This window comes from Ambystoma mexicanum, chromosome 5p (assembly GCF_040938575.1).
Source record: "Ambystoma mexicanum isolate Mex_15411 chromosome 5p, UKY_AmexF1_1, whole genome shotgun sequence".
In the NCBI taxonomy this organism is placed as follows: Eukaryota; Metazoa; Chordata; class Amphibia; order Caudata; family Ambystomatidae; genus Ambystoma; species Ambystoma mexicanum.
In genome coordinates, this window is record NC_090930.1 from 47,371,031 (window position 1) to 47,398,105 (window position 27,075).

The following is a 27,075-nucleotide window of genomic DNA, read 5'->3' on the forward strand; positions in this document are numbered from 1 at the left end:
GCCGAGTCGTCGGCCCATTAAGGATCTGTGTTTCGAGCCAGTCCCATGCTTCTTTGGGGCTGTGGAATAGGTGTCGTTCCCTCGTGGTGGACCTTGAGCAACGCCGGGAAGAAGAGGGCGAACTTGATGGATAGAGAGTGAAGCTTTTTCTTAACCGAGTCAAACGACTGGCGGGCCCGCTGAACCTCCTTAGTGTAGTCCGGGTAGAACCCTACTTTATAGCCGTTGTATGTGATTGGGCCGGAGGCCCGTGCCATCTGGAGGATGGCGTCTCGGTCTCGGTAGTTCAGGAGGCGTGCAATTATAGTTCGGGGGGGGGCTCCTGGGGTAGGTCGCCCAGTGGGTACCCTATGTGCTCTTTCGATAGAAAAGAATTTCGACAGTTTCTTGGGGGCAAAGATGTGGGTCAGCCAGTCTTCTAGGAAAAGTTCGACACTGGGGCCCTCCTCTTTCTCCGGGATCCCAAGAATCCTGAGGTTATTGCGCCGTGCCCTGCCCTCACTGTCTTCAGCTCGGTATTCTAGTTGGTTAACCTTCTGGGCAATTATGGCGAGTTGTTGTTCCAACTGGCGGACATTATCTTCTGTGTCCGACACTCTCTGCTCCGCTTCTCCTACTCTGGACGATAAATTGCGCAGATCCTGACTTAGGAGAGATACTTCCGTGCAGACTCCGCCAATTTTGAGTTCCAGCGATGTTCTCGAGTCCCCAATTGCCTTCATTAAGTCTCTCAGGGAGAGTTGGGGGTCCTGAGCTGCTTCCCCACCATCCGCTTCCGCTGGGGATTGCATTTCCAGGTGGGGGGGGGCTTCCACGGTATAGAGGTCCATTTTGCTTTGTAGGGTCTGCCTCCTAACCTTATCTTTGCCCATGGCGGAGTCGGGTATTCGTGTGAGGCGGCAAGTCCGGATGGGACGTATTGGTGCCCCCCAGGGGGTCGTTGTAAAGTCTGAGATGGGGTGGGTTTGTCGGGCGACGATCCTTCCCTATTGTGTCCCTGTTCAGGTGTGCCGGCGGGATTGCTTGGCCGCTGGGAGCCGACCCCTGCTATGGTTGGTCCGTTGTGTCTATTGGAGGGTCGCGAGAGATGGCATCCGCATATACGCCCCCCCGGAGCCCGTATTATGTTCAGTTCATGAGTGACGTGTGGAAGGCGATAGCCGCGGCTCTCCGCCGTGCGCGCCACTTTGTGCTGCCCCTGGAGGCCGTTAATTGTGTCGAGTGAGGGGCAGAACCCTTTGTCGTTGGCGGTTCCAAGGGTCCCTGGTCGGGGTTGGTCCGGTGAATTTCGGGGGTTTGCCCCAATGCGCGGTCTCACACCGGGCTGCCCCAGTGGGGTATCTGCCCCGCTCCTTGTGCTTGTGAAGTCGTGGCCTTTACAACGGGAGGCCTCCGTCCCTCCCCGGGTCACTGCCCACAGTTGTTGGCTTATTGCCAGTTCCTTGGACCCACGATCGTTTGTGGAGGGTGCTGCGGACGTTGTCACCAGTTCTGGGTGCTAATGGTGATGGGGGAGGAGAGCGTCCCCAGTCCCCTCAGCTCCGTGCCCCGCACAGGTGGACCTCCGAATTCACTTTTGGGTGGGGGGTGAGGCGTCTCCTTAATGCGGGTCGGTATCCCGCCGGTTGCCCTTACCTCGTTAATGCTGATGGGGGAGCGCAACACCGCGTTACCGGTTCCCGTGTCGCGGCTCAACCCCAGGCGTGACAGTCTCGCAAATTGAGGGAGAGGCGGGTGGGGGCAGAAAGGCGTTCTGCTCGCCTCTGTTTACGCCGCCGGGTCTGGCAGCACAGCATAGAAATCCCTCGCTGTCCGTGCAGTGCTGGTGTCCAGGATCGTCGCGGCTTCAGCGCCGCGCGTCGGCTGTGCCCGCGGTTCGGGCACTCGGACGGCCGTCTCAAGCAGGGGGCTCAGCAGGGTGGAGGAGCCCCGGGCGGCAGTCAGGAGGAACCAGAGCGATGCCTCGGGCCGGCGTCCTCGTCCCCTCCCCGGCTCGTCCGCTCCCCGAGGGCCTCAGTGGCCGCCGCAGCTCATGGGGGGAGGGGCGAAGGAGCCGCAGTTAACCGCCCAGCAATGGCGGCGAGTCTCGCGTCGGCGGACTCCGGGACGTTTCTCACGCCCCCCGGTCCGATTCTGCTCGGGGTTGTAGCAGGCAGTGCCTGGATGGGTCCGCCAGTGTTGTGCTGCTTCTGGAGGTCGGGCGAATTCCCGGAGCGGAATGAATGAAGGATATTTAATCGCGGCCACCGGGAGCCGACGCGATTAGTTCTTCATGCGCGGCTCGCGCATGCGCAGTTTCCCTGACATTATCAAAACATTCATATTCCCCGCCTCTCTCCGTGACGTTACTGTGCTGCGTAGGCAAACGCGCCCAGTCGTCTTCTACGCAACTTCACACAGAACCCGGAAACCAACACAGATCAGTTTACAACACAGCGCGCCACAATTCGGAATATGAAACTGTACTTTAAAATCAAACAGCAACACAGTAAATTTGGTAAAGTACATTTATTTGACATTAAATGTTTATAGAATATTCAGCAATTGACATATGAACTCAAAGTCATTTATTTTCTTTTATCTCTATCCGCAAATCCTTAAAATGTTAACGTGAGTCACATGCTGTTCCTTTATGGTACACAGGGTATTGGTTTTCGTTCAAAGAGGCACTTTTGTCGCACGTTGAACCGCAAGGCTGCTCCATCAAGTAGGCACTAGGCCAACGTAAAGGTTGATATGTTGCTTCTAGCCGCTAGTACCGCGTAAGGGCCCTTGGCGATCGTCCCATAAGATCATCAGAATGGTGCAGTTGTTTACAGTAAGCTGCAGCTGGTGGCTGAAGAAACCGTCTGCCGGTGTCTGAAACTGGTGGCATGGGCAAAACGGGAGTATGTACCTGTTTTGAAAACATAAAATTTATAATTAGTCTCGCCAGCCGATCTTCGGCTACAGGGAAATACATGCAATTGGAAAAGTTTTCCTAGTGATGCCGGCTGTCCAGTCTGTGGTCACAAGCGCGAGGACCTTTCGCACCTGTTGTTCTTTTGTATAGGATATGCGGGTATCCGTAGAATGACCTTGGTCCCCCGCTCTTAAGAAAACGGAGATTCGTTTACATAAGGCTGCACTTGAGTTTCTTCTGAGTGCTGAGTCAGTTTTTACAGTTTTTACATCCTGGGCCCTGTTGACTTTCTTAAAAAGAGCGATGTATTTTAGAACAAATCTATTGAATTTGCAAGGCAGGGGCAGTTAGTGCCACCAATTTTAATAATGAATTATGTTTGGGGAAAAGTGGTTGAGTCCTGTTTTATGCCTGATCATAATGTATAATTTTAAAATATGCCCTCCTGACTGGCAAGCAAGTGCAAGTTATTTTTATCACTGTTGATCGTGTCTCGTAATTTTTGGCATCTATTTTTATCTGTCTTTTATATAATTGGCGCTTCTGTATTGTTGGAACTGTGTAACCTACATTCTTTCTTTTGTCGTTTAATGGAAATTTTTATATTTCCGAATAAACTTGTTTGATGATGATGATGAATATTATTCATTTTATTTATTACGGCCGAGCTGAAACTATTTGCTTTCAAGTAGCTTTTGTCTACATGCGTGTGGAATGTGGACCTGCATGCCCATGTGCCCGCTACAAGGACGATCCCACAAACCTTTTCAAAGCTCTTCATTCATTTATTCATGCATCCATTAATTAATTTTTCATTCTGGTATAAAAGCATCTAAAGAGTTACTTATATTTGCAATTTCCATTGTGTCTCTGCGTAATGCAGTCCGTAAATCCCACTGTGCTCGAACGATTTTTCGTATACTGAACTAACATGAAACTCAGTCTAGTTTAAGAATTTCTGCCTTATCGTCTCAAACGTTATTGCACCCCCCAAACACCCCTTCAAATGAAGTTCTTTCAGCATGGTCCCTGTCTCTCAAGGTCAAAAAACAATAGAACCTTATACTGCCAGTGCGAGTTGTGGGCCTCTTCAGGGCGCGAGCTGAAAATCAAAGCCGCTGACCTTCACTAGAAATTAGCATACATTCTTTCTTTGCAACATCCCGTAGTAAAGCCATCTGTGAGAACTTGAAGTTTCGAATCCATCTATGTAGTGCGCCTCAATGTGCAAATGCGAACTGGCTTCTCTCTCATCTGCAACGGCTCGCTTGGCGCGTTCTAAGGCCCCAATTGTGTCCTAGTTGTCTGCGAGCTTTGAAGCCCCAAAGAACCATAACTATTGAGACTTTTAATTTTTTGGGGACGGTCAGGTGAAAGTATAAAGTACCCGAGCAGTTCATTTGAAAGTGAGATTTATTATTTGTTTTATTATTTGCAATAAGCAAGCCTCCCCTCGGTTAACAGTGCCCAGCATTTATAAGAGATTGCGAAAATTAGTTACATCAACAAAAATATATACATACACAAATAGACAAGGTCAGCAATATGAGGTGAATAGAGAGAGAATTCAAAGATGACACCCAGGTAGTTCGGCACCCAGGATGGTGAAGGTAGGGGTTAGGGTTAGCGTACTTTGTATGCACAATGTACAATAACTTTTATTTACAAAAAGACAATCGTATTACAATTATTGAAACCGGGATTTGTACTTCACAACCAGCTCTCCTTTGGGTGGACATGGCACAGTGGCAATGTTGGGTGGCAATGGATCAGTGCTCTGCACAGCAACGTTCAAAATTCCATATCTGTGCTTATCTAATACAGCAACAATAAGGCTTTTGACAAAGTCGAACTCCATTTCCTCATAGACTGGTTTGATCAGCCATTGCTTACTTCTTTTTGAAAAGGCCTTAGTGTAGAGAGGCATCCTTCCATTACCCTTAGTCCTAGATTGTTCACGGCCGAGATTCTCGTTATGAGCCAAGACGGCAAGTAGAGTCCTATGTCTCATGCCCTGTATGCTGAAATGCAAGCGCTTTGGCCTGTACTTTAGGCACATATTGTGGAACACCTCCAAACCTCCAGTGTGACAGAATTCTGTCAGTCCCCTCAAATCTCTTGATAGTTTTATCGAAAACAATCTTCTCAATGGCTTTGTGTGTCGGTGAAGATGGACTCAACCACTTCTTCTTCCGTGCCTCCACTGGGGATAAAGGGCCATGTTCACATTGGTGGAAATGTAGGTTTTCTGACCAGCGGTGCACGTTGGTACAGTGGTGCATCAGTGACCGCCATTTTTCAAGTAGTATTTCCACTGACCCTTCACAAGTTTTGGAGCTCCACCAAAGATGGTTGCTGATAGACTGGGACCACTCTGAAATACTTTCCAAACCTTTTTTTTCCCTGCAGCCGAGATTTTCTTATTGATTGATTTAGCAAGATGTCATACGTCAAATTGATGTTTAATATGTGGGAACTGCGCTCTCATTGTCTTGGCAATTGAAACGTGTCTGTCTGTGGCTATGAGGTCGATGTGCATTCCCCTCGATTGTAGATATTCCACTGATTTTATAAATCATAGTTTCTCCATGGCCACTGAGGATGTACATTGTGTTAGCTGCACGACCACCAAACTCACAATTTTCTTACTATCCATGTTCTGAAAGTGGTAGGTGCAGTACTTGGCAGAAAATCCATGGCTGTCGCACTGTCCATCGCAGCTAGCCTGAATCGTTTGACTTCGAATGTACTTGCTAGAGACAATTGTTCAATTTTCCAAGCACCACTAATGGCCGGAAACAGATAATCATGTTGGTATTTGTAGTACTGTGTTTTTTAAATTAAATGGAGTCCCACAAACTGAAAGAAAGACTCTAACTTTATAAAACTGGAGCCACTAAAAAGTGATGCAGCTGCACACAGTAGATTGCCTGCTGGCAGTTTCCCCAGCATCGGTTGTGCAGACCATGAGAACGTATTATGTAATCTACAGGCGGCATGTATTGTGACGTTACTGCCTTGTTTTTGACGAGTCACATGAATCAATGGCTTCCCACATACTTTGCCTCTGACGGAATGCCCACATTTCAGCATACTTATAATATCCATCAAACTACTGTCGAATACTATGTATTTGCCCTCTTTCATTAGACTGTCATCCTGCGTCAAAGTTGATTCGGCCTGTGACGTTGAGGACCTATCACTACATTTGAAAGAAATATCGCTGCTATCAAGTTCTGATGCGTCAGTGAATGCTGCTGCTGGTTCATTCTCTATCTTTTCAACATCTGTTGCTTCAACATTGATGGGAGAACACAACAATGTCGACAGCTTTTTTGGTGGCAATTTTTTGGCGGGTGTAGACTGTGTGAATTGATCTGCGACTACTTCAGAGCTATCTTCAATACTTCCAGTATCATGTTGTTGCGGCGGTGCGGTCGTACTGTAGCAATGGTCCAAAAAAACTTTGCTGGATTCTCCGGACACATTAATTTCATGTTCTGGCCATTGGACATGAGCATCCCGAGTCTCAACACGCCGCGTCTGAATTAATAGTTCCTCCATAGTGTAAATGGTCTGGCAAGCAACATCTTTCATTCGCTTCACTGTCTGTGTATGTATAGTTCGTAGACCCACGGGTAACTAGAGGACAGATTGCAAAAGGGATGTTCAGTTTAAACACAAGATAAAGTATAGTACAATTGACTGGAAAAAAACATAAAATAGTCCCCAGCACAAAAAAATGTCTAAAGTTATGAACGGTTTGTAACTAACCTTATTTTGGTTTCTTTTCTTTACAACTTTTTTGACTCGACCTTCAACATCTGCACGCTGTTGCTCTGATACGTATCCGCATGTCTCCCCTTCCTCTTGCGCTGCAACGACTATATTTTCTGTATCCGCATAGACAGCACGGAATGAGGCTCCATCGACTCCCTGAAACATAGTATTTTTATTACTGTGTATCAAAATATTGTTAGCGTAAAACGCACGTGAGGACGAACACACATGTACATCTCAATAGCCAAACACGATTTAAACATTGTGTGGAACAATCAAACGACAAGTATTCGAGTTCTGATGACCTAGTTCGATGGAGATGTCAGTATACATACCTCTGGCTCTACATGGACTGCCACGAATTATTGTATTGAAGAGGAGGCATCAGCAACTCCCTGAAACACAGTACTTGCGTTAGTATGGTTTTCAATATCGTAAACATAACACACACTTGGGGTCGACGGCACAGGTACATATAAAGAGATAACCACAAATGTTGCATTATCTAAAAGAATCAAGGAATATTTAAAAATGATCAGATTTAATCGACTTATTTCTCCGATTTCTTTACATCTGCATCATCTAAATGTGATCTTGTGATTGTAGTGGAAGCTCCATCATCTCCCTGAAACACAGTACTTGCGTTAATAGGAAAGAAAGTATAGCAAATGGAATCAGGTTATATGATCACGCTCAATGGATCTGTCAGTATCCATACCTCATGCTGCTGAAGAATATCTAGGGCTGTTGTCAATGTGGTACGCACTTCCGAAAGCTGTTGCGCCGATTCGTATCCGCCTGCTCCCGCTTCCACCGGAATTATTTGAATGTCAGGCTCCGCATCAAGTGCGTGGGTTGACGATTCAACAGCCTGGAACATAGTATTTGCATTAGTAAGGATTACAATATTGAAAACACAACACACGCTTGGGGTTGACCGCACAGGTACATATTAACGGCTAACCACAAATGAAATATGGTGTAGAACAATCAAACGACAAGTATTCCAGTCCTGATGATCACTGTCAGTTGAGCTGTCAGTATCCATACCTTGGGCTGCTGAAGAACATCTAGGGCTGTTGTCAATGTGGTGGACGCTTCAGCATCTCCTTGAAAGACAGTACTTGCATTAGTATGGATAACACTAATTATAACTGAAAACAAGCACCACAGGACGACAACTAAGGTGTATATCAATTGGAAAGCACTAACCAAACAATTGGTAAAATAATCACACGATACATACAAACTATTACTTGACATGCACAAAACAAGTCTGTAGCGGAATAGGCAAGTAAGATTACCTGATACGCGCTAGAAGTGGTTGATAACTGCGAGCACTTTCGAAAGTAGAATGTTCTTGCTTCAGATTCAAGGGATAGTCAAGAAGTTGTAAAGGTAAATTTTTGATAATGAAATGCCAATATTTAAAATTGCCATGTAAGGAGACATAATACTTGAGTAATGCGCAATATAGCACAGTTCTCTGTGCCCATATATAGATTTTGTTTGTGGGTTATGAAATCTAAAAATAATATATTGATAAATGTCATTCAAAAAGCTATACACTCATAATGTCGAAAGTATTACAAATTGGAAACAACACCTAAAATATCAATGAATCCATTCGGCTACCTACACACTACTGCAAGGCCCAAAGCTAAAAACGGACACTTGACTCACCAGTGGCGGATTGTGGATGAATAGAGTGAGAATAGCGTTTGCGAGCAATTTTCGCGTCGATCGCTGTTTGTTCTTCTTTGTTACCCAAGATGTGGTGTACATGTTCGAGGGAAAGTGCCGTCTGCAGATGCGGTATCGATCACCCCTCTTGTCCTCAAAGACTTGTTGGACTCTACTTTCCAGCTCATCCAGTGGATATCCGCAATGTCTGACCCATTCTCTTATTCGATCAACAGTTTTCGGGAATACATGCATTGTAGTGCCTTCAGATTTAGCATGGGTCTCCGAAGGGCAACCGCTAATCGAACAGGCAGGCATTGTTGAAGATTCTGAAAAGTAAATATCAAGATTATTATAAAACCTTGATGAATAAAAATGTCATAAAGTAAATGAACCATACCATGCTCAATGCAAGGTTTGTTTTGGTCGCCGGAACTATACCAGTTCATCATGTACGGCTTAGTATTTGCATAAGTTACAGAAATTTCTGTTTTGTCTTGCACGAAAAGGAACCATGCTTACATTATAGACTGGACCCCCGAAGGATGCAATTCGATGACAATTGACACAGATGAAAATAAATAGATCTATTGATAGCATAACAATTGAAACTCAAGTCAATAGCAATGAGACCAATGACCATAGCTCTATTGGGTACTGTAATAGCAAATAGATTGAAATGTAAAAAAGACCGAAATATGACTAGGATATATGGCCTTACCTTGACCAACAAACAGTTGGATTCAGCAGGCCGAGCAGTATGTTGCAGGAGAACAGGTAGATGGCCACAGGTAGCACACTGACGAGTTTGCTCAAAGCGGTCACAGATAGCACGGCGACGAGCAGATTAGCATAGAGCTCAGTGCTTCTCAGGTAGAAGGTTCAGGAGTTGACTTGCAAAGCACAAAGATGTTCTCATGAGACATATCAAGTGGTTTATAAAGTATTAGAAACAGGGGTGTGTTTGTGAATGAATGACGTGTGTATGTCGTGTTATTATGTTTATTGCAGGGGGGCGGCCTGCCTCAGGGGAGGCCTGCCTGGAGACACGGGGTCTGAGGAGGCCATGTGAGCGATGGCCCCTGGGCGTGGGCTACCTTTTGAAGTGTACATGCTGTTTGGCACCTTGGCCGTTTGCGCCCGTGACAGCCCCCCATGCCAGTGCTCATCCCCGGGTGCGAGCCGCCTTTGATAGAGGGGGTGGGATGGATCTGCCTGGGGCGTGCAGATAAGGCACAGGAAGACTGCTGAATGGAGACACCCTTATGTGGATTGCAGGGGGGCGGCCTGCCTCAGGGGAGGCCTGCCTGGCGACACGGGGTCTGAGGAGGCCATGTGAGCGATGGCCCCTGGGCGTGGGATACCTTTTGAAGTGTACATGCTGTTTGGCACCTTGGCTGTTTGCGCCCGTCCCTTGCCCTTATGTGATGTTAACTTTGCATGACATTTGCGTAGATGGGAACACTGAGCAGGACACGGGCAACCATTTTTGTACCCCCTTTCCACTCCATTTTGATGACCAGGCCTCACTGCGATAGTGCAGCGCGCAGAGCACATGGCCCACAGCCTAGTTCCCACTCTGACTGGAAAACGCCAGAGGTATTTGCAACAACTAATAAATGTAACACATCACTCTCTGAGATCACGGTCCTGAATGTGAACCGGCTTGAACCATGCACATGGCTCGTTCATCTCCACAAACGTGTCCTTGCCCACGCACCCTCGCCAGTGGAAGGTAACTGCCATTCTGACCCTGTGTCCCTGCAGGGTATTCTCTTCATGTGCCAGACCACTGACCACGCCATGATGGCCACCTAGCAGACCCCCAACTAACATTAGACCCCTACTGCAGTTTATCGTTGCCCATCAATAACAAATGCCACATATCGGAGATTCTTGTGAGCACAGACCCACACTTCAAACACTGTATTATAGTGGTCAAGACCCTTGACCTAAGGCCTGTATAATCCAATGTTCATTGATAGTATTGATATATGGGTGACTTTTATAGAGACATAACCGACAAAGACTTTGAACAAGTGTTATTCAGTGCATGCATTATTGATAATATATTTGGTTAGCTTGGATAGTGACCACCCCGCTTCACAGCGACCTGAACTTCACCCATTCCGAGCACAGGTGTCCGACGTCCATCCTTGAATGGTGACGCACTTGATTGATTTAAAAAATCGAAACAATCGTTGTTAAAATATATGTGGTGTTTTATTTTGTAGCTTATTTTGATGACACAAAAATACAAAAGTTTACACATTGTACAGTTCAGGTTGCAGCACAGCGAGAGAAAATCCCCTGTACTGACCGCTGTCACTCGGGAATGTTTCTCTTATGGCACGAACGGCACAGGCGGGTATCACTCTTCGAACGCGGTGTCCAAGCCTCCCGTGAAGCCACCATGTAAAGGAACGATAGGCCACCAGCCTGTACCACCTGTCAAAAGGAATGAAACGCACTGTTTTTAAATGACCAAGATAATTTTAATAAACGTTTGTTGTCAATGACAATTCTTGTAACTAATGGCATTCTGCTCGGACAAATGCTATCTAGACACTGCACACTATTGAACGACTTTCATGCGTTACAATGATATGTATATGTAATTTTGGATATAGTAGAAGACCATGAAATAGTAGTGGCATGACAAGCAGAGTATACTTACTCGGATTACGAGGATGAACAGTTGCGCGAAGTTCGTGCATAAGCACCATCATTATCCTCAACACGGACCGTGTGAGGCAGGCTGCCCTGAAATCTGGCAGCTCGGTGATGCATTGGGGTCGTGGCTCGCCTTCCGAAATGTAGGCCACGCATCCCGAGTTTTCACAGCAGCAGCAGCAGTTCTCCTCCTCTGTCGGTATTAGCTCGCACCGATTGCATGTGCACCAGGTGGAAACACAGTCCATGCGACTAGGTCCAGTGTCTTCATCCGTTGATTCGTCCTGCCAACTGCTGTCCGAAGCCCCATCGTTTTCGCGTGTTTCCCTTTCCAATAGTTCCTACTCGGTATACTCGGGCTCGTACAAGTAGGGCATTATTGTATCCATTGTGTGTTGCACAAACTAAAATAATTGATAGCGGTGTTACTGGTATCTGTCCACACGGACTACAAGCAACGAAGGTAGCTGACCAGAGCACAGAAACGAGTCACAGAATACTCAAAGTAACACAGAGAGAGGAATGGAATCGAAAATCTGCTGCTGTGTGTTGTGAAACGGTCTGGTTATACTTATTGAGGAAAGAGGCGTCCTGCCATTTCCATGGCGACACATAGCTGAAGCGCAGCGAATGTTGACACAAGACGTGCTTTGGTGTTGTGAAATGGGCGGTACGCGTCTGCTGATGACAGGCTAAGGGGCGGGGGATATGATTTAGTGCCGCAAAAGCAGGTCAGCCAGGGCGATGGGGGAAATGATAGAATGATCACAAAATGGCAGCTCTCTGGTGCTTTTTTTTCGCGTGCGTTTAATGGACGAAAACCCGGGTAAGGTCCATAGGAAATTTTTCTAAAATCGAGCGACTTAGGCTTAAAAACACATGGCCGACCCATAGGGGCAATAAAAGATTTTGACCGAACCATTCCTTTAACATAGTATTCGATGCCCAAAACGAATCGATGTTTTTTCCACTACCATCACGCTGCCATGTGTAGTTCGGAGGACAGTCTCCTTTTGTTTGACCGTTTAACATATGGCAGTTCCTGCACTCATTGCTGACTGAAATTGGTTGCCTCTACAGGTGGTGAAGGCTTGATGCTTATGTTTTATCATAGTCCTGTGGTCGTCAAACCACGAAAAATTCAGATTGCCACTTACTATCACTTGTAGCTCAGACAGAAGTTCCATACTATCATCAATCAATTTTGTTATCGATTGTATAAAGTGACGTGAAGAGATCATCGCTGTGTTCCAGTAAGTATTAATCAGCAGTAAGTACTTGAGTGTTGCACTGGGTACGCATTTGTTTTTGAGAGTTGTTCCCTACACAAATAGATTTGGAGAAAAAGAATGCAGAATCTCCCATCCGGAGGCATTATTTATCATAGTCAGTAGCCCAGAGAATGGTCGACCAAACTGATTTTTTTCCAGCCGGATTCAAAACAATATAATACCCATCTCTGGAGGGCACCTCCCGCAGCCATGTCTCCTGGAGACATACTGCAAACAAAAATTCCAGAGAAACTTCTACATTCTGGAACAAATGTCGAAAGCCTCTAGTGTTCTCTGATAGTAGCACATTCACATCCTCCTTAATAGTTTGCGATAGCTAGGCTCTGTTGCAAAAATTATGTGAAACAGATTTAAGGGGGACTTTTTGATTGCCAACTGTTGCCTCCTTTATGTTAAATTGTTTCCTTAGAGCTTCTCGTCTGTTCGTGAGTTTGCTCTGGTCATATGGCACTGCTTTTGCACTTCCTTCTCTCGGTTGTTTGGCTTCTAATGTCAAATCAAAACCGTACGACAGCAGTTCGTCTTTTACTGCAAATAAAGCATTTTCAACTGCCTGAGAGTGTGTGCAAGTAGACCATATCCAGAGAGTCCTCGGTGATGTATTCCACAATGGGTATATAATTGGAAGTTATCATTCTTAGAGATGGAAAATTATGTAACAACCGCATCACACTTCTGCGATTTAAATTAATTTCATTTGCGTCAGAGAAAATATTCTCAAGTCTGATTCTCCAAAGCTTTTGTCCCTGTGTTGATTTCGAAGGCATAGTTTCTTTTGGATTAATTTGCTTTTGCTTTTTCCATTGAGCCGCCGTCATCTTGATTTAGCTTTGTTGAGATCAATCCTATTTGTTGGGCACCATCTTCATCCGTCATCTGTTTCTGGCTTTGTGAAGTCTCACATGAGGGATTAGAATTGGCACTCATTGCTGGCTTTTACGTATCACCAGCTTTTGATTTTTGTGCTTGATGAATTTTTCTCGGGCCTTGGATGATCTTTCTAACGGGACGAGAGCTTTCGTCCACCTGTACTGGCTGCTTCAGTTCATCAGATTCAACTGAGTATGTAGAAAGATCACATAAGTCAGTAACACTTAGATCAGTCATATTTGAACCAGAGACAGATTCAATTCTTTGTCTTTTATTTGGATTTGGTATTTCCGCCACATTATATTTTGGAATTTCTTTCAACACTGATTTTTTAGGTGGCACACTATCTGGCTCATCCTGTTGAGCGTTCGATGCATTATGCAAAAAGAGACCAAGCTTTTGTGGTGTCGAAAGATTCCTCACAAACTGTTTGGTTTCTGTTCGAGCTTTGCTCTTGTTTGTTTGTTTACCTCTTATTCGGTATTTGTTTAACAGGGGCTTTTGTAGATTTTTCACACAGTTTGAATGGAGCCGTGGAAACAATCAGTTTCTCAGCCCCAGTAAAAATACCAAAGGTGTTGACATTTCCTTTAGAAAGAGGTACAGTAGCTTAATTTATGTTTTGTTCTTTCTCCACAACAACCGCCGGTGAAATGGTGTTTCGTAGTGGAACACCCGATCCAGGTTGTGCTTTACTCGGATGAATATATTCAGACTGATCTTCTGTTGTAGGTGCACCTTGTGGATCGGCTGTCACAGTAATCACGTTGTTAGCTTCAGCTGGTTGAGGTGTATCAAGACTTATCAGGGGCAGTGGTACACATAGGGGTGTTTTTTCCACATGGAATTACGTTTTTCCTTGTATTTGCATTTGTTCTTTCTGGATGTTGTGGAAACCTCTCATTTGATGGACCATCAATGTCCGCCATGCTCATGGCTATAGAGTGCCGACACCACTTAATTATTTCCAAAATCGCCTCCATTTGATCATTTTTAATCCATATGGTTTCTCATTGCAAGATCTCCTAGCCGGTTTTGCCATTGAAAGGAGATCTCGGCTTCACGTTCAACTCTAGTCAATAAATGAGTGTTATTTTCTTCCAGTGACGAGACTTTATTTATTTGTGCATCAGGGCGTTTTGGTCTTTTACAGTCTCATTTAGTGTTTCGTAGAGTTGAATGAATCGGATCAAGGATAGTGATGTGGCCGCTAGAACATTATTATGGATCTGTATCCCAGCTGCCACCGATAAATTCTCTTTGTGAGTGTCTGACTCAACTCTAGGATAGACGGTTCATCATGTTTGCTTGAGTGCCATTCATTTCTTGAGAATTGATGAGCTGCTTTTGTGTTGCAATGCTATCGCAAGTTTTCAGTCTGCTCCTTTGAGGAGCTCGAGTATGAATTTCTTGTCGAGGTGATGCCCGTATTTTGTATGCTCTGCATCTTTTTGATGCGGTGTACTCATCCATGATTTAAGCGTGTTGTTTTTTTAAGTTATGAATGGACTTCACTCCTTTATCACTGTTGCTAGGCGGCTTTTCTTTTGCGATTGACGTACTTTGCGGGGCCATAGAAAAACTGTGGATTAATTTGATTTTTACAGCTTGATAGTCAGCTTTCAACCGCTCCGTCAGCCGCGCTTATCGTCCTGCCTAATCCACTCTCAAACTTTTTTTATGGTTATTAGTTGGAAGGGAGGGCAGGTAAGGCTGAAGTACAGGAGTTTCCAATGGACGTACTGCGTCCCTACTTTGCACGTCTGACTCAATTTCAGAGACCATGTTCCCAGCAACAACTCTTCTGGCTGAAGAGTCGTGTTTTTTCACTAATTATTGGCGGAACAAAGGAAAAGTTAATCAGATTTCCTGTCCCATTTGGTAATTTTAAAGCCAAGAGTTCTGTATCTGTTACGTCAAATGGGGATAGAAAAGATACAGTGTCAATTTCTACCATCACTGTTGACTCTAGTATCTGAGGTCCATTAATCACAGTAGTAACTAAGTGAATCTGATTGAGGTAGCACTATGTTCAGTTTCACCGCCTTTGAAATGTCATTGCAAACATTAGAAGGCTCGTTGAAGTGAGAATTCTGAGTCGAACAGTCGGACGTCACGACTTGTTCGACTACTTCGGTTTCATCACAACATACGTCAGCCAACGTCTGATTAGCACTGTCCAAGAACAGGTGTCAGCTCCTTCATTCAGCTTTGTCACGTTGTTTACAGCCGCGCTTTCCAGCTTTGTGTGCAAATCATTAGTCAGTGTTTGGGGCAGCACCTTCTGAGTTTGCACATCGTCCGCCAACACTTCAGCTGGATATACAGCGATAATTGGTGCTTTGATTTCGGCACCGCTGACGCCACCAGCATCAAATAGTGAGGGACCAAGAGGGGAACTTGGGGATCTTGCGGCCACAGATTGAGCCAGGCGGGGGAGAGACGGAGAGCAGGGCCAGGCTGGGACAAGAGAGAGAGGAAGGGCGGGAGAGAGGGGAGAAAGAGTGGACACAGGGAGGGGGGGGAAGGGGAGTGTTGATGGGGAACGCTAACAACTGACATCGCGGCTTCAGTTGAAAAGGAAAGCTTGCTGCAATTTCGAGCATTCGATATTGTTTGCCGCGTCTGTGGGTGGATATCAGTTACCATGATTGACTCTTACCAGCAGTCAGTGGTTCACAGTTCCTCAGCAACTTCAGCGGCAAAGACGGACTGGAGGCAGACTGGACTCTGCACCGGACTGGGCGCGCTGGAGAGGTTTTTAAAGGCAGACCCAGTAATGATAGAAAGAGGACTAATCACGTAGTGCAGCTCCTCAGGACAAACAGTTCACAACAAAAGCTGGAGGCAGACTGGACTCTGCACCAGACTCCACTGTTATCCTATGTAGTGCACATCCACCTCTCATCCCCCCCGCACTATTCCCCCTCCCTGTCTCCCCTGCACTTGCGCTATCTCAATGTCACCCGGCCTAGTAAGATCGTTCTGTCTTCCCTCTGTTCCCCCTCTCTGCCTGGTCGCGCCTTGAAACACTTGTGTATAGGCGCGTTATAAATGCCATATCATTTCATAACATTAAGGAGGCCATCTGGGCTGGGGACTGTCAGTGGCTTTACGTGTTTTATTACGTTATCCTCCTAATTTAAGTGTGCTTATGTGTTATGGCATTTGTATAGTGCCTATCTGCATACCATGACCCGGCTATTAACCAAGTGGTGCCAGAGGAAAAAAGGCTGCCCCCTCCAAAGCATGGGAATCCAAAAATTAAAGGTGGAAAAGAAACGGGCTTTCCAGTTATGGTGAAAAAAAACAATCCCCTGATAACAAAAGCAAGTACGCCACTGCAGCCAAGGCACTAAAGTCTGCCATTTGCAAAGCAAAAAGACTCTCGTATGACAGTAGAATTGACAGTGCTTCGTCCAACTCTAGAGAACCCTTCAAAATCCTGAAAGAATTCGAAAATCTGTGTCCTCCTTCCAGTGAAACTATTCATGACTCAAAATGGTGTCCCAACGTTCAGGCTGCCATGGTAAAAATTATTGAGACTATTAGAGAACATGCGAGTGCTAAGCGTGCTGCTCAGGACTCCGAGTGTCGACGACAGAAGCACACACTCCTCTCCCAAAGTGTTTGCTTTTAGTTTCAGAGTAGTGACCGAAGCAGAGACGTACAAAGCTGCTGTCCGAGCTTATACCCACCGCTTGTAAGGGAGATACCGACCTGCATCAGTCACGAAGGCATGCTCGCTGCAGCTAGCTTCACTCCTCACTAAATTTGTGAACTGCTCATTTCAGGAAAATGTTGGTCCTTCCCTGAATTAAGCAAGCAAATGTACCTTTTCTGCTAAATATTCTTGCTGCAGTCGCATGCACCCAGATCCAGGATTTTCTGGAATCACATCACCTACTAGGCCATAAGCAATCGGGCTTCAGGAGAGCTCATAGCACCGAATCCATCTTGTTGGATCTGGAGGCAAACATCCTGGTTAGTTTTGAAAAGGGTAGCCCAGTACTCCTGATGCTACTTGGTCTATCCGAGTCCTTTGACCTGGTAAAACACGAAACGCTTGTCTTAGGCTACAGAATGCAGCCTACTTGTCTTGCAAGGCAGCAGTGTGTGGGTAAATGGTTCCTTTCCGGGCGGAAAGCAAAGGTATTTTTCACCGACTCAATGGCGGGTGACTATTTGGTCTCCTGCAGAGTACCACAGGCGGCATGCATATCGCCCACACTTCAACATCTATACTATTAGGTTTTTTGAGATGTTTTAAGCTAAAGGTGTGATTTTCGAAAATTACGCAGACCACGCAATGCCCGATTCCACTTTCTGGGGACTATGTAAAAGAAACCTACAGCGCCAGTAACATCTTTGACCGAATTGAGTCATGGATGGTGAACAGCTGCCTTGCCCTTAACACGAAAACGGAGCTCATGATTTCAGCCACTGCCCCCCAGCTACAGAAGCTTGGGAAGGAGTACAAGTCCTTTACCTTCGGAGGGTGCTCCATTACCACGTTACCCAAAGTAAAAACTGTCATCCTGTAGTAGGAATTGACCATGAAGCCTCGCATTCATGGTCTAATCTCCAGCTCAGATTATTATTGTAAGCTTCTTGCACAATTTATACCCTTTCTTAGCCCCTTGAATTGTGCCATCATCGCTAGGGCATCATTGCGGCTCGTCTGGATTATTGTGCTAGTCTTTTGCAAGGCATTGGCAAAAATGAAATGTCCCATTTACAGGTGATCCAGAACAACGCAGTCCGCTTTGTAGAAGGGTTATGGAAAAGCAATCGCATCGCCAATGCCAGGAGGGCTCTGCATTGGCTATCAGTGGAGAGTAGAGTCACCTAACGACTCTATGCATTACGCATAAATGTTTTTTGGCACAAGTATCTGGCCAGCAGACTCTCTTGGTTGCTAGCTCGGAGAGTTCTCTGTTCAAATAACTGCCACTTGATTGTTGCGCACGAGTCGTCACTCTGCGCACAGATGTTGGAATGCCCTACCCCCAGACTGAAGAACCTACAAAGCTTATCCACATTTAAACGGGATCTCACAACTGTACTCTTTCATTAACCTCACATGATCACTCGTGCCTCTGACTTGGGTTTCCTCTCTGTCTATATGTAATATGTGCGTCATGTGCAGCGCTATTATGCCTTTGGGCCTTGTGTACGCGATATGCAAAATAAATTGGTATGGCCTTGAAGCGCTGTGGGGATGAAAGCCTTTCAGAGGACCGTATTCCAAATAGGACGGTTGTAGGATGGATTTCTAAAATGTGTATGTCCATTTTTAGCCAGCAGGAAGGTAGGTAGGGAGTGGCTAGGTCACTAGTAGCAGCCCATGGGTATCAGATGAGAATGGGTGCCAGGACTGATTGTCTGGGGATTAAGAGCCTAGGAGATGGATAATATGAACAGCTCGTCCAATTATTTATTTTCTTAGGACTCGGCTGTATTCTATTGGAGGTGGTGGTGTGTTTGGGTAAAGTCGAGAAGTGTTTGTTGCAGGTATATGGATGTGGGTGGAGGGTGGACCGTGCCCCAGGCAGCATTCAGCTATGTTCTGCTGTGATGGAGTGCTTGACGTTCCTTTGAAGCAAGGTTGACCACAAGATAGATGTGGTCTTGCAGAGCTCATCTTAAGGCCAGACTGAATGCCGTCTATGGGAGCTATGTCCCACCTTGTCAACTCCTCCGGTGCCCCGCATTCCAGTCCGAGGTGGGTAATAGTTCACCCAGGAGGTGCTCCAAACCTGTGAGGATGCCGAAGGGAGGAGCCAGGTTTTCAGAGCCTTCCTGAATGCGAGTTGGCCCTATATGCATCAGATGGTGAATGGGACCGGGTTCCAGATGATGGGTGCAAGGACTGAGAAAGAGGAGCCCCCTATTCTGGTTAATTTTGCCAATAGGATTACGAGAAGGAGTCCTGCAACTGATTGGAGGTTTCTGATAGGCCTATAGCGTGTACGTTAATGTTGCAGATATTCCGGTGTTTTGTACACGCTGGAGTTTTCTTAGTTGTAATGCAGGGACCCCCAGGTATAGAGCGTTCACATAGTCTAAGTGTTAGAGGCGTTATCCCAAAGGAGTTTGTAAATGATTGGTTGCTCCATTGAGAATCCTTTGCACATGTACATTTTACTGGGCCTCTTCAATAGATAACCAGAACTTCCTAGAATAGCCATTTCCTAATGTATGATACCCATTTTGCTGTTTAGAAACCACGCAGGTGGCAACAGTGCGAGGGATAAGAACCTGTAACATATGAAGCAACTTATCAAGCTCACATTTTGAAGAAAGTCATAGTATTCCATCTGGTATCTGCTTGTGTGTCCTGCGTTCCATGTAATCTGGGGCTAGTCAGAGTTCTGTGGCGCCCTGCAAGTTCCTCGGGCCAGGCGCTTGTGGGAGATTATTGATTTCCTTGTCCTGGTCTCTGTTGGATGGCCAGAATGTGTCCTTTACTTGGTCTCTTTCACTACTTCATACACTTCCACTTGGTCAGTTTCTCCTACTTGGCTGCCTACTAAGGGGCGTCTTCGGTTTCGACTGCTTTTCACCTTCACCAGCAGCGCTTTGTCTTGACATCCTACAACCACTGCACATTTGCTTACTTTGAATATCAATTGGTAGAACCACTCCGCCTCACTAAAACTTGATATAGAAAACTGTCAATATTTGTAATTAGTCATTTGAATAAGTGCCTTTCAATTAATGAATGGATGGTTGCAAACTTGCAGTTTATGGTAATTCTTTGGATAATTCTAGTAGTTGGCACGCTTTAGACGTCATGAAATATTTCGGCGAGGAAGCGGAAAGGAGAGCATCTGAGGGGATCTTGTAAACATAATTTGCAGTAGAAATAAAAGCGAATTGGAGGTAGAGGGTTAGAAAAATAGTGGTAGCCGGGCAGATGTTGGAGCAATGGAGAAACATGCTTTAACGGGCAGGGCGGGCTGATCATCAAATTGTGCCAGATGGGCAAAAGGGGCACCTCCTGGTTTGTTTATTTTCAGTAAAAACCATTTCCGTTTTGGGGCCTTGAGCTGAAGGGTTGCCGCCTGTACGTTTGTGAACATGAAGCAAGATGGTTGTTGTGAACCACGGACAATCCAATATGCCTGGAAGAGATGCTTAACCACCTTCAGCTTCTGCTTTGCTTGTTGTTGGTGCCAAAATGAAGCACAAGGTCACTTGCATTGATTGGCAATCCATGTGCCAGTTGGCATCCATGTACCTGTTGCCATCCATGTGCCTGTTGCCATCCATCGGGATTAGCTGCATATTGCTAAATCTTTCATTTTTTTTCTTTCAGGCTTGTGTACAGAGGTATTGCACCAGTTTAGATCTCACTTTTCAGTTGTACCCTTCAAATACCCTCATGACACATTTAATGTTCATCCAGCAAATGCCTTTGCCAGCAGATTTCTCAGCCTTCGTTTCTTTCCTGCAGCTGTAAGAGACTTCCAGTGTGAGCTCTACCTCCTGAAGCTGAAGACTCTGGAAGCCCAGTGCCAGGAGTACAAGCAGAAGCTGCACTTTCTCGAGGCCCGCTTTGGATGCCAGGATGTAGATCTGGGGAGGTGCCAATCCCCTCTCCAGGATGGGCAGCACCCACCGGAGAACTTGAGCGAAGTGGCAGAATGTCCCCTCGCGTGCCCCAGTGAGGACCGGGGGAGCACATCTGCAATCTGCGTCCAGGAGGGGGAGGCTTTACCAGAAGAGGACCTAAAGAGGATACAGTTATCTGCACACCCAGAAGGTAGGAATGATGATGGAGGGTGAAGGGGGGAGGGTGGGGGAGGGTTTCCCTTATCTGAGCTTGGCCCCAGTCTGAAGAATGCAGGTCTTTACTATGGAAGATGCTTTGGTGGCGCTGCACTCCTATGGCTGTACCCCAAGCTGATAGTTCTTTTCAATGCGTCTAGGCCTCTTGTTACCCCTCTTTGTACATTCTGTACGCCTTGTTTTTGTCTTTGGATTTGCACCCCGCCTCCTTGTGCGCCAGAGACGTCACATGTCTGGTCACCTTTTTCTCAGTCTGTTTTACCTTGGTCACTTGAGTACATGTACAGGCAGAGGGATGTATTTAGCCTTCTTTAGAGGCGTGGGACATGGGCAGGCAGTGACTGCCGGTTATGAGGAGTGCTTCAAGGCGTACTATGTGTCGATTTTAAGTGTAGTCCAAGTTTGTATTGATCGACAAGAGGACAGAAATTGACTTTGAGTAAGATGTATGGACCACATAGAAGCTCTTTGCACGTTCACATCTTGGGGCGCCAACAACCTTTCTGTTAAGCTTTGGGTGCCTGGCCATAGTTTTGCAAAGTACTGAGAGCCCCTACTGAAGGTCCCCCTTCCGTCTCCCCCACGCCCCAGAGTGCCACTCTGCCCTCCATTGGTGATGCCTATTTTGCGCTCAAGGATTCCGTAGTGCTGTCTTGCCTCTTTGAGTGCCTGAGCATGGCATGTGCAGTCGGTGAAGTGTGCTGTGTTCTTCTTTGGGTTTGTGTGCAGCTGTTCCCTCCTAACAGCCTGTGGTGCACTTTTCAGGATATATTAACTGCGCCATCTAGAAGGAGTCTGCTTTCCATTTCTGTCCCTCATCTGTTTTGCTTCCCGTACATGGGTCTGTATCATGCAAACCGCCCTGCTGCATGCTCCTAAAAGGCTTTTTTATGCAAATTATGCTCGAGTTCTATCGCACTGGTGTGATTTGTCCCACTCCCCCTTTTCATACGGTTATTTTGAAATGGTGCAAAAGGAGCCTATCGGACTGCGCATCTTGGAATGATAACCATCAGAAAATTATTTATATGATTAGTCTAGGCTTTTGTGTTTTGATCAGTAAGCCAAGTAAAGTTATTATGATTAGAATGCATATTTTTTTTAATTCTTTTCTGATAAAAGGTTATCATTGTAAGATGGACAGTCTGGTACACTCAGATTGTACTCTTTTTAAAAATAACTCAGAGGGGAAAGGTACAAATGGCATCAAAGAGGGTTTATTGCTGCTTTGCATAAAATCATCTACCCTTTTGGGAGCGCAGCTATGACCACAGATCATTATATTTCATAAATATGCCTGTGATGAAAGGGTTATATGCTTGCGTCCCTAAGTACATAATGCAAACTAGGCTCGGTGCGCTTTCATTTTTCCCAACACTCACCCTAACATTAAAGTGTTTTTAACCGTGCAGCATCTACTCATTCAATGGGGGAGGCGAGGATCACCTTGATAGCGAAGCCTGATAAAGATCCAACCTCATTCTACCTTATAGACCAATAGCATTCCTTAACACCAACTTTAGGATATACACCAAGATCTTAGCAATGAGGCTGGAGAACGTTCTCCCGCTCCTGGTAATGGAGGACCAGGCTGTGTTGTAAAGGGGCGCCAGGGAGCTGATCATTTTGGAAAATTGTCAGAGTGATGGATGTGGCCCTTCGCACAGGTTCCCCAGCCATACTGTTTGGGCTCGATGCTGAGAAATCGTTGGACTGCGTAGTGGCCGTTTCTTTGGGAGGTACTATGCAGGTCCAATATGGGAGGGGGGGGAATCATAGGGGCAATCTTTGCATTATACTCCTGTCCCACGCCTCGGGTGATGGTCAATGAGGCCCTATCAAAGGGGTTTTCGTTATCCAGGGGCACGAGACAGGGGGCCCCGTTCATCTGTGTTCGCTCTCACAGTTGAGTCTCTGATGATACGGGTAAGGGGGGAAGGATGTTCTTTAAGGGGGAGAAATCTCATAAAACCACCCTTTTCGCAGATGTGATCCTAACCCTGACAAAGGCTGAGTATATCCCCAAACTTGTTGAGTTTCTTTATGCTTTTCTGTCAGTGTTGGGCTTCAAGGTAAACCTTAGCGAGAGTGAGATGCTGAACATCAACTACGAGCCAGAAGCAGTCACTGGGTTGAAGTGGGAGAGAGGGGGGGGGCCTTTCGCTTGGGCCACTCAAACTGTGAGGACCTCTATTAGGCCAACTATCTTGCCTTACTTGAAACTAATAGATGTTCTCCCCAGATTGTCTCATTTCCAGGTGCTCCCTGGGGCGGTCCTGTCTTAGTTATACTGCAGCAATTTTGCAAAAGCACATCATTTAGTGTGCGGGGATGGACTGTGTATCTAAGGCAATGCTCTTTAGGCCAAGACTAAGAGGGGGCATGGCGCTCCCGAATATAGAGGGGTATTATTGGACAGCCCAACTTAAAAATTAATAAAAAATTGAGAATTGATATTGCAGTCGCCGTCTATGGGGTGTCTAGGGCCAGGCATAGAACATGGGGCCATGGTATCCCCATTTGGAGATCGCCCAAAGCTCCTGGATCTATTAAGGCGCTTTTATGACTGTTGGTTCAATGAGGGATTTTCAAGAGTTGGGGTTAACACACCCTTAGGGGAGGAATTAAGGGGGAGCTTGTCCGCATACTCATTGTCTGAGGTTACTGTCATCAAGATCAACATTAGAGCTCTACTCACTTTTTTGCAACGAGCGAGTCCAAAAAGACTCTGGCTTCACGAACGCTGGCAGAATATGGAATATGGCACTGCGTAACAATCGAGTTGGTAGTCTACATCGCTTCCCTGATATTCTTGGTGAACCGATTAATCTCATGAACCAGGGTGATTAGTGGCGATGATGGGCTAATCTACATGCCTCCCGCCATGCTCTATTTTAGTTGTACTCAGAATTGTGACTCTTACCGCAAACCGCACCCCTCCCCTGACAACAATTTCCCTGTGAGTGGGACGCGGCATTCAGGAAGGGGTCAGAAGAGATTCTCTCCAAGTTTAAACAAGTTGGATTACTTGAGCATTTTCTAGGGTATAATCCCCAATTTATTCAGTAGTTTCCATGGCATCTCATCAAAGCTACCTTTATGAGAGCGGTAGAAAATCTCATTTAACACAGCCCACCCTAGGCACCACTAAAACTTTCTAAATAGCAACAAGTGAGGCAGGTGGTGTTTTACCAAGTGGAACAGGCCAAGTTACCATGTCCTGTTCCCACTTGCCTCCTGGCTGAAACTCCTAGCCCCCAAGATAGCTTTGGCCTTGCCCCTCCTAACGCAGATTCAGGCAATGCAAGAATTGCTGGTGTAATTTTACTAGGAGCCTCAGTCGTGCTTTGAGTTTAGATTTGTATGCCCGTTATGCAGGTGTTAACCGGAGCAAACCCTTTCTGCAGCAGTCAAACGCTCTTTGAACCCCACCCCAGATCCGGAGGTACCAGAATCCAGGGAGAAGTGTGACGCTATTAATACGTTCTTTATCATCAAGATCGATAACCGGGCTCTGCATTGACAGCTCCAAAGCCTCTGTACCCTCTCTTTATAACCCCTATATGTCCCTTTATCCCCCAAGGGACCTTCAACCCTGGAAGGACTCAACTCCTCTCACCCAAGCATCTCTTGTACACACGCATCGTTAAAACTGGCCTCTTACAGGGATATCCTCATCCAAGACACAATCCTTGTGAATATATATTTAAGCAATATCGAAGTGAGGGCTTTAACATAAGCCCTGGGGCGTTACCTGATTGATAATTCCCCCTCATCCCCATGTGAGTGTTGTTCAGAAACTACATATTTGCTGTTTCTCAGCTCGTGATAAAACTACAAAAAAAGATGGCCACCATGGATCCGGGAAAGGGACCTAGATGGTCCCTTCTACCTTTCCATGGCGGCCATTTGAGAGTTAGATGCGCCGGGAGCACTAGTGTTCCCGCTGACGGAGAAGGAAGTACCAGATTAGTGGGGAGGGGTGTGTGTAGCCTAAATATGTTGAAAAGGGGAGGGAGATGGGGGTGGGGTGAAGCGCACTTACCCCCGATTCCTAGAGCGTAAAGATGGCGACCTCCCGCTCTGAGGAGACTCGGAACAGGGCATTTTCCGAGTGGTAAAGACCCCATTCTGAGCCTCCTCATTGGCTGTGAGGCTGCCACACCTTCCTCGCTGGAAACAGATATGGATTATTGATCTATTCTATTGATGGGCATTAGGGAAAGTGTGTGGCTCGCTCTGCTTCCTAAAAACCTTTGCTTCAAATATGTGAGTGGCCTCATAAATCTCTGCCTACAAAAGTCAAAGACGAGCTTGGAGCATAAGTAAGTTGCATTCCAAAAAGATTGTTTAGTCTGTTGGGAAAAAGTATTAGATCATCGGGAGTGCCAGTCGAAATCACAAAAATGACTATATAACGAGAGGATAACGCCAATTTTACCTTTTGTACTGCCTTTTCGGATAAGGATATCCCGGGAAATGGCCAAATGGGTCTAAATGATGTGTTGTGTGCAAGGTCCATGAGGGCATGTTTGGGGCATCCATTTAAAGAGATGCCGTGTGGGGTCTGTTAGCTCTGGGGCTCTGTGTGCCTCGCGTTTACATCTGGGGTCTTCTACAGGAAACCTGTTGTCAATGAATGTCCTCTTAAAAGAGTCCATCACTAATTGCTAATGCCTGCCTTTCTTCAACAGGTGGAAGTCAGCAGATCCTTCTCATGGCAAAAGAAGCAGATGATTCTCTCTTGTGAGCAAGTCGAAGATCCGAGGATACGCTGTATTCTGGAGGTCCAACCCAGGGCATGACCTGCCCCGAGGAACTTTCAGTATTGCGGGGAATGTGCAACCGGGGGGAGATATCATGATTACTGTAGGTCCCTCATTCAAACACTAAGGACACTTTCCTATGAACAGCAGAAATAAAGCTAGGAATCAATGGATCAGTGCCGCGTTAGACCCCACTGCCAGCCAATGAGGTCTACTCCGCTGGCTGCAGGTGGAGCTCCAACTCTTTCCAGTGGGTTCCTTCTCGGCATGTGACCAGTTCACGAGATGGATATGGTGGTCAGTGCAGCCCCACCACCCATTCTACTTGCCACACCTGCAGATGTGCAAAAAGTGATCCCAAGGGCTGGGTGACAGAGGGTTGTAAAAATCGGGGATATGGGTGGGTACCGGGGGGGCTTCGCAAAAGCAGATCTGCACTTGCACTGGGCACTATTTTTGTACGTCTGTCCATATCTATGTATTTTATTTGTATAATTTTTGTGCACAAGATTCTAAACCATGTGCAGAATTGTGGAAGTCTATTTATTTAGAAAGAATTTGTTGATAAATTAAAATAAAATGTCACAATGATCATTCCATAAAGGTGCATTTACTGGCGAGGGTCCGGGCCCCGCTCACGCTGACATGGCTGGGTTAGAACGTGGACAAATACTAGTAAAATTATGAGCTCTCGATGAGAGCGATGCTCAGGCGCAAAAGTGAAAAGGACTCTGGGGGTTCTGTAGGTCACCTCAGATGAAGATTTAGTTTAGTTTTTTTATTTATAGAGCGCCCCTAACCTGGAGGTAACTGGGCGCTTGCACTTAAGCAATGATTACAGAGACAAATCAGCAAAGAGAGAAAAAAACAGAGCCGTTGACTAGTGTTACATATCAGGTCAACATAAGAGGTAGAGTGAGAACACTGTGTGAAGACATCCAAGACATGCCAACATTGCAGAGGGAAACCATCAGTACAGATGAGCAGAAATGAGCCTAGGCCTGGTTATGATGCCCAGATGCAGCTGGTTATACAAGACATGATACCTTTGGGTCTAAACACCAGTGGGGTGGCCACAGCGATGTGATCTGGCCGCTTAGTGGAGCTGGACCAATCTGTCCAGTCATTACCACCTAGTGATCCTCACTACTCCTGGTCTCTTCCTAGTCTTAGCTGTCAGCATATTCTCCCTAACAGGAGTTTGAGGATTAATAACAATAGAGGTGGAGAGTGAGTGTAATAATAGTCCATTAAGGCATGGGGATTGAGGAATCCTCCCTGCAAGGGAATGGGGAGCATGTGGGTTTCTCCAACG

At 46.1% G+C, this 27,075-nt stretch overlaps 1 protein-coding gene across 3 annotated transcripts in view; it reads left to right on the forward strand.

Annotated features, from left to right (window-relative positions):
- The window catches only part of LOC138480706 (mucin-2-like), a 610,165-nt gene extending 583,802 nt beyond the window's left edge, over positions 1-26,363 (forward strand). For all 3 annotated transcript variants that reach the window (XM_069612406.1, XM_069612407.1, XM_069612405.1), the window contains 2 exons: positions 20,660-20,968; positions 25,689-26,363. In XM_069612406.1, coding sequence (XP_069468507.1) covers positions 20,660-20,968; positions 25,689-25,744 — 365 coding nt within the window. In that variant the 3' untranslated portion in view covers positions 25,745-26,363. The remainder of the gene's footprint in view (positions 1-20,659; positions 20,969-25,688) is intronic.
- Positions 26,364-27,075: the final 712 nt, after the last annotated feature.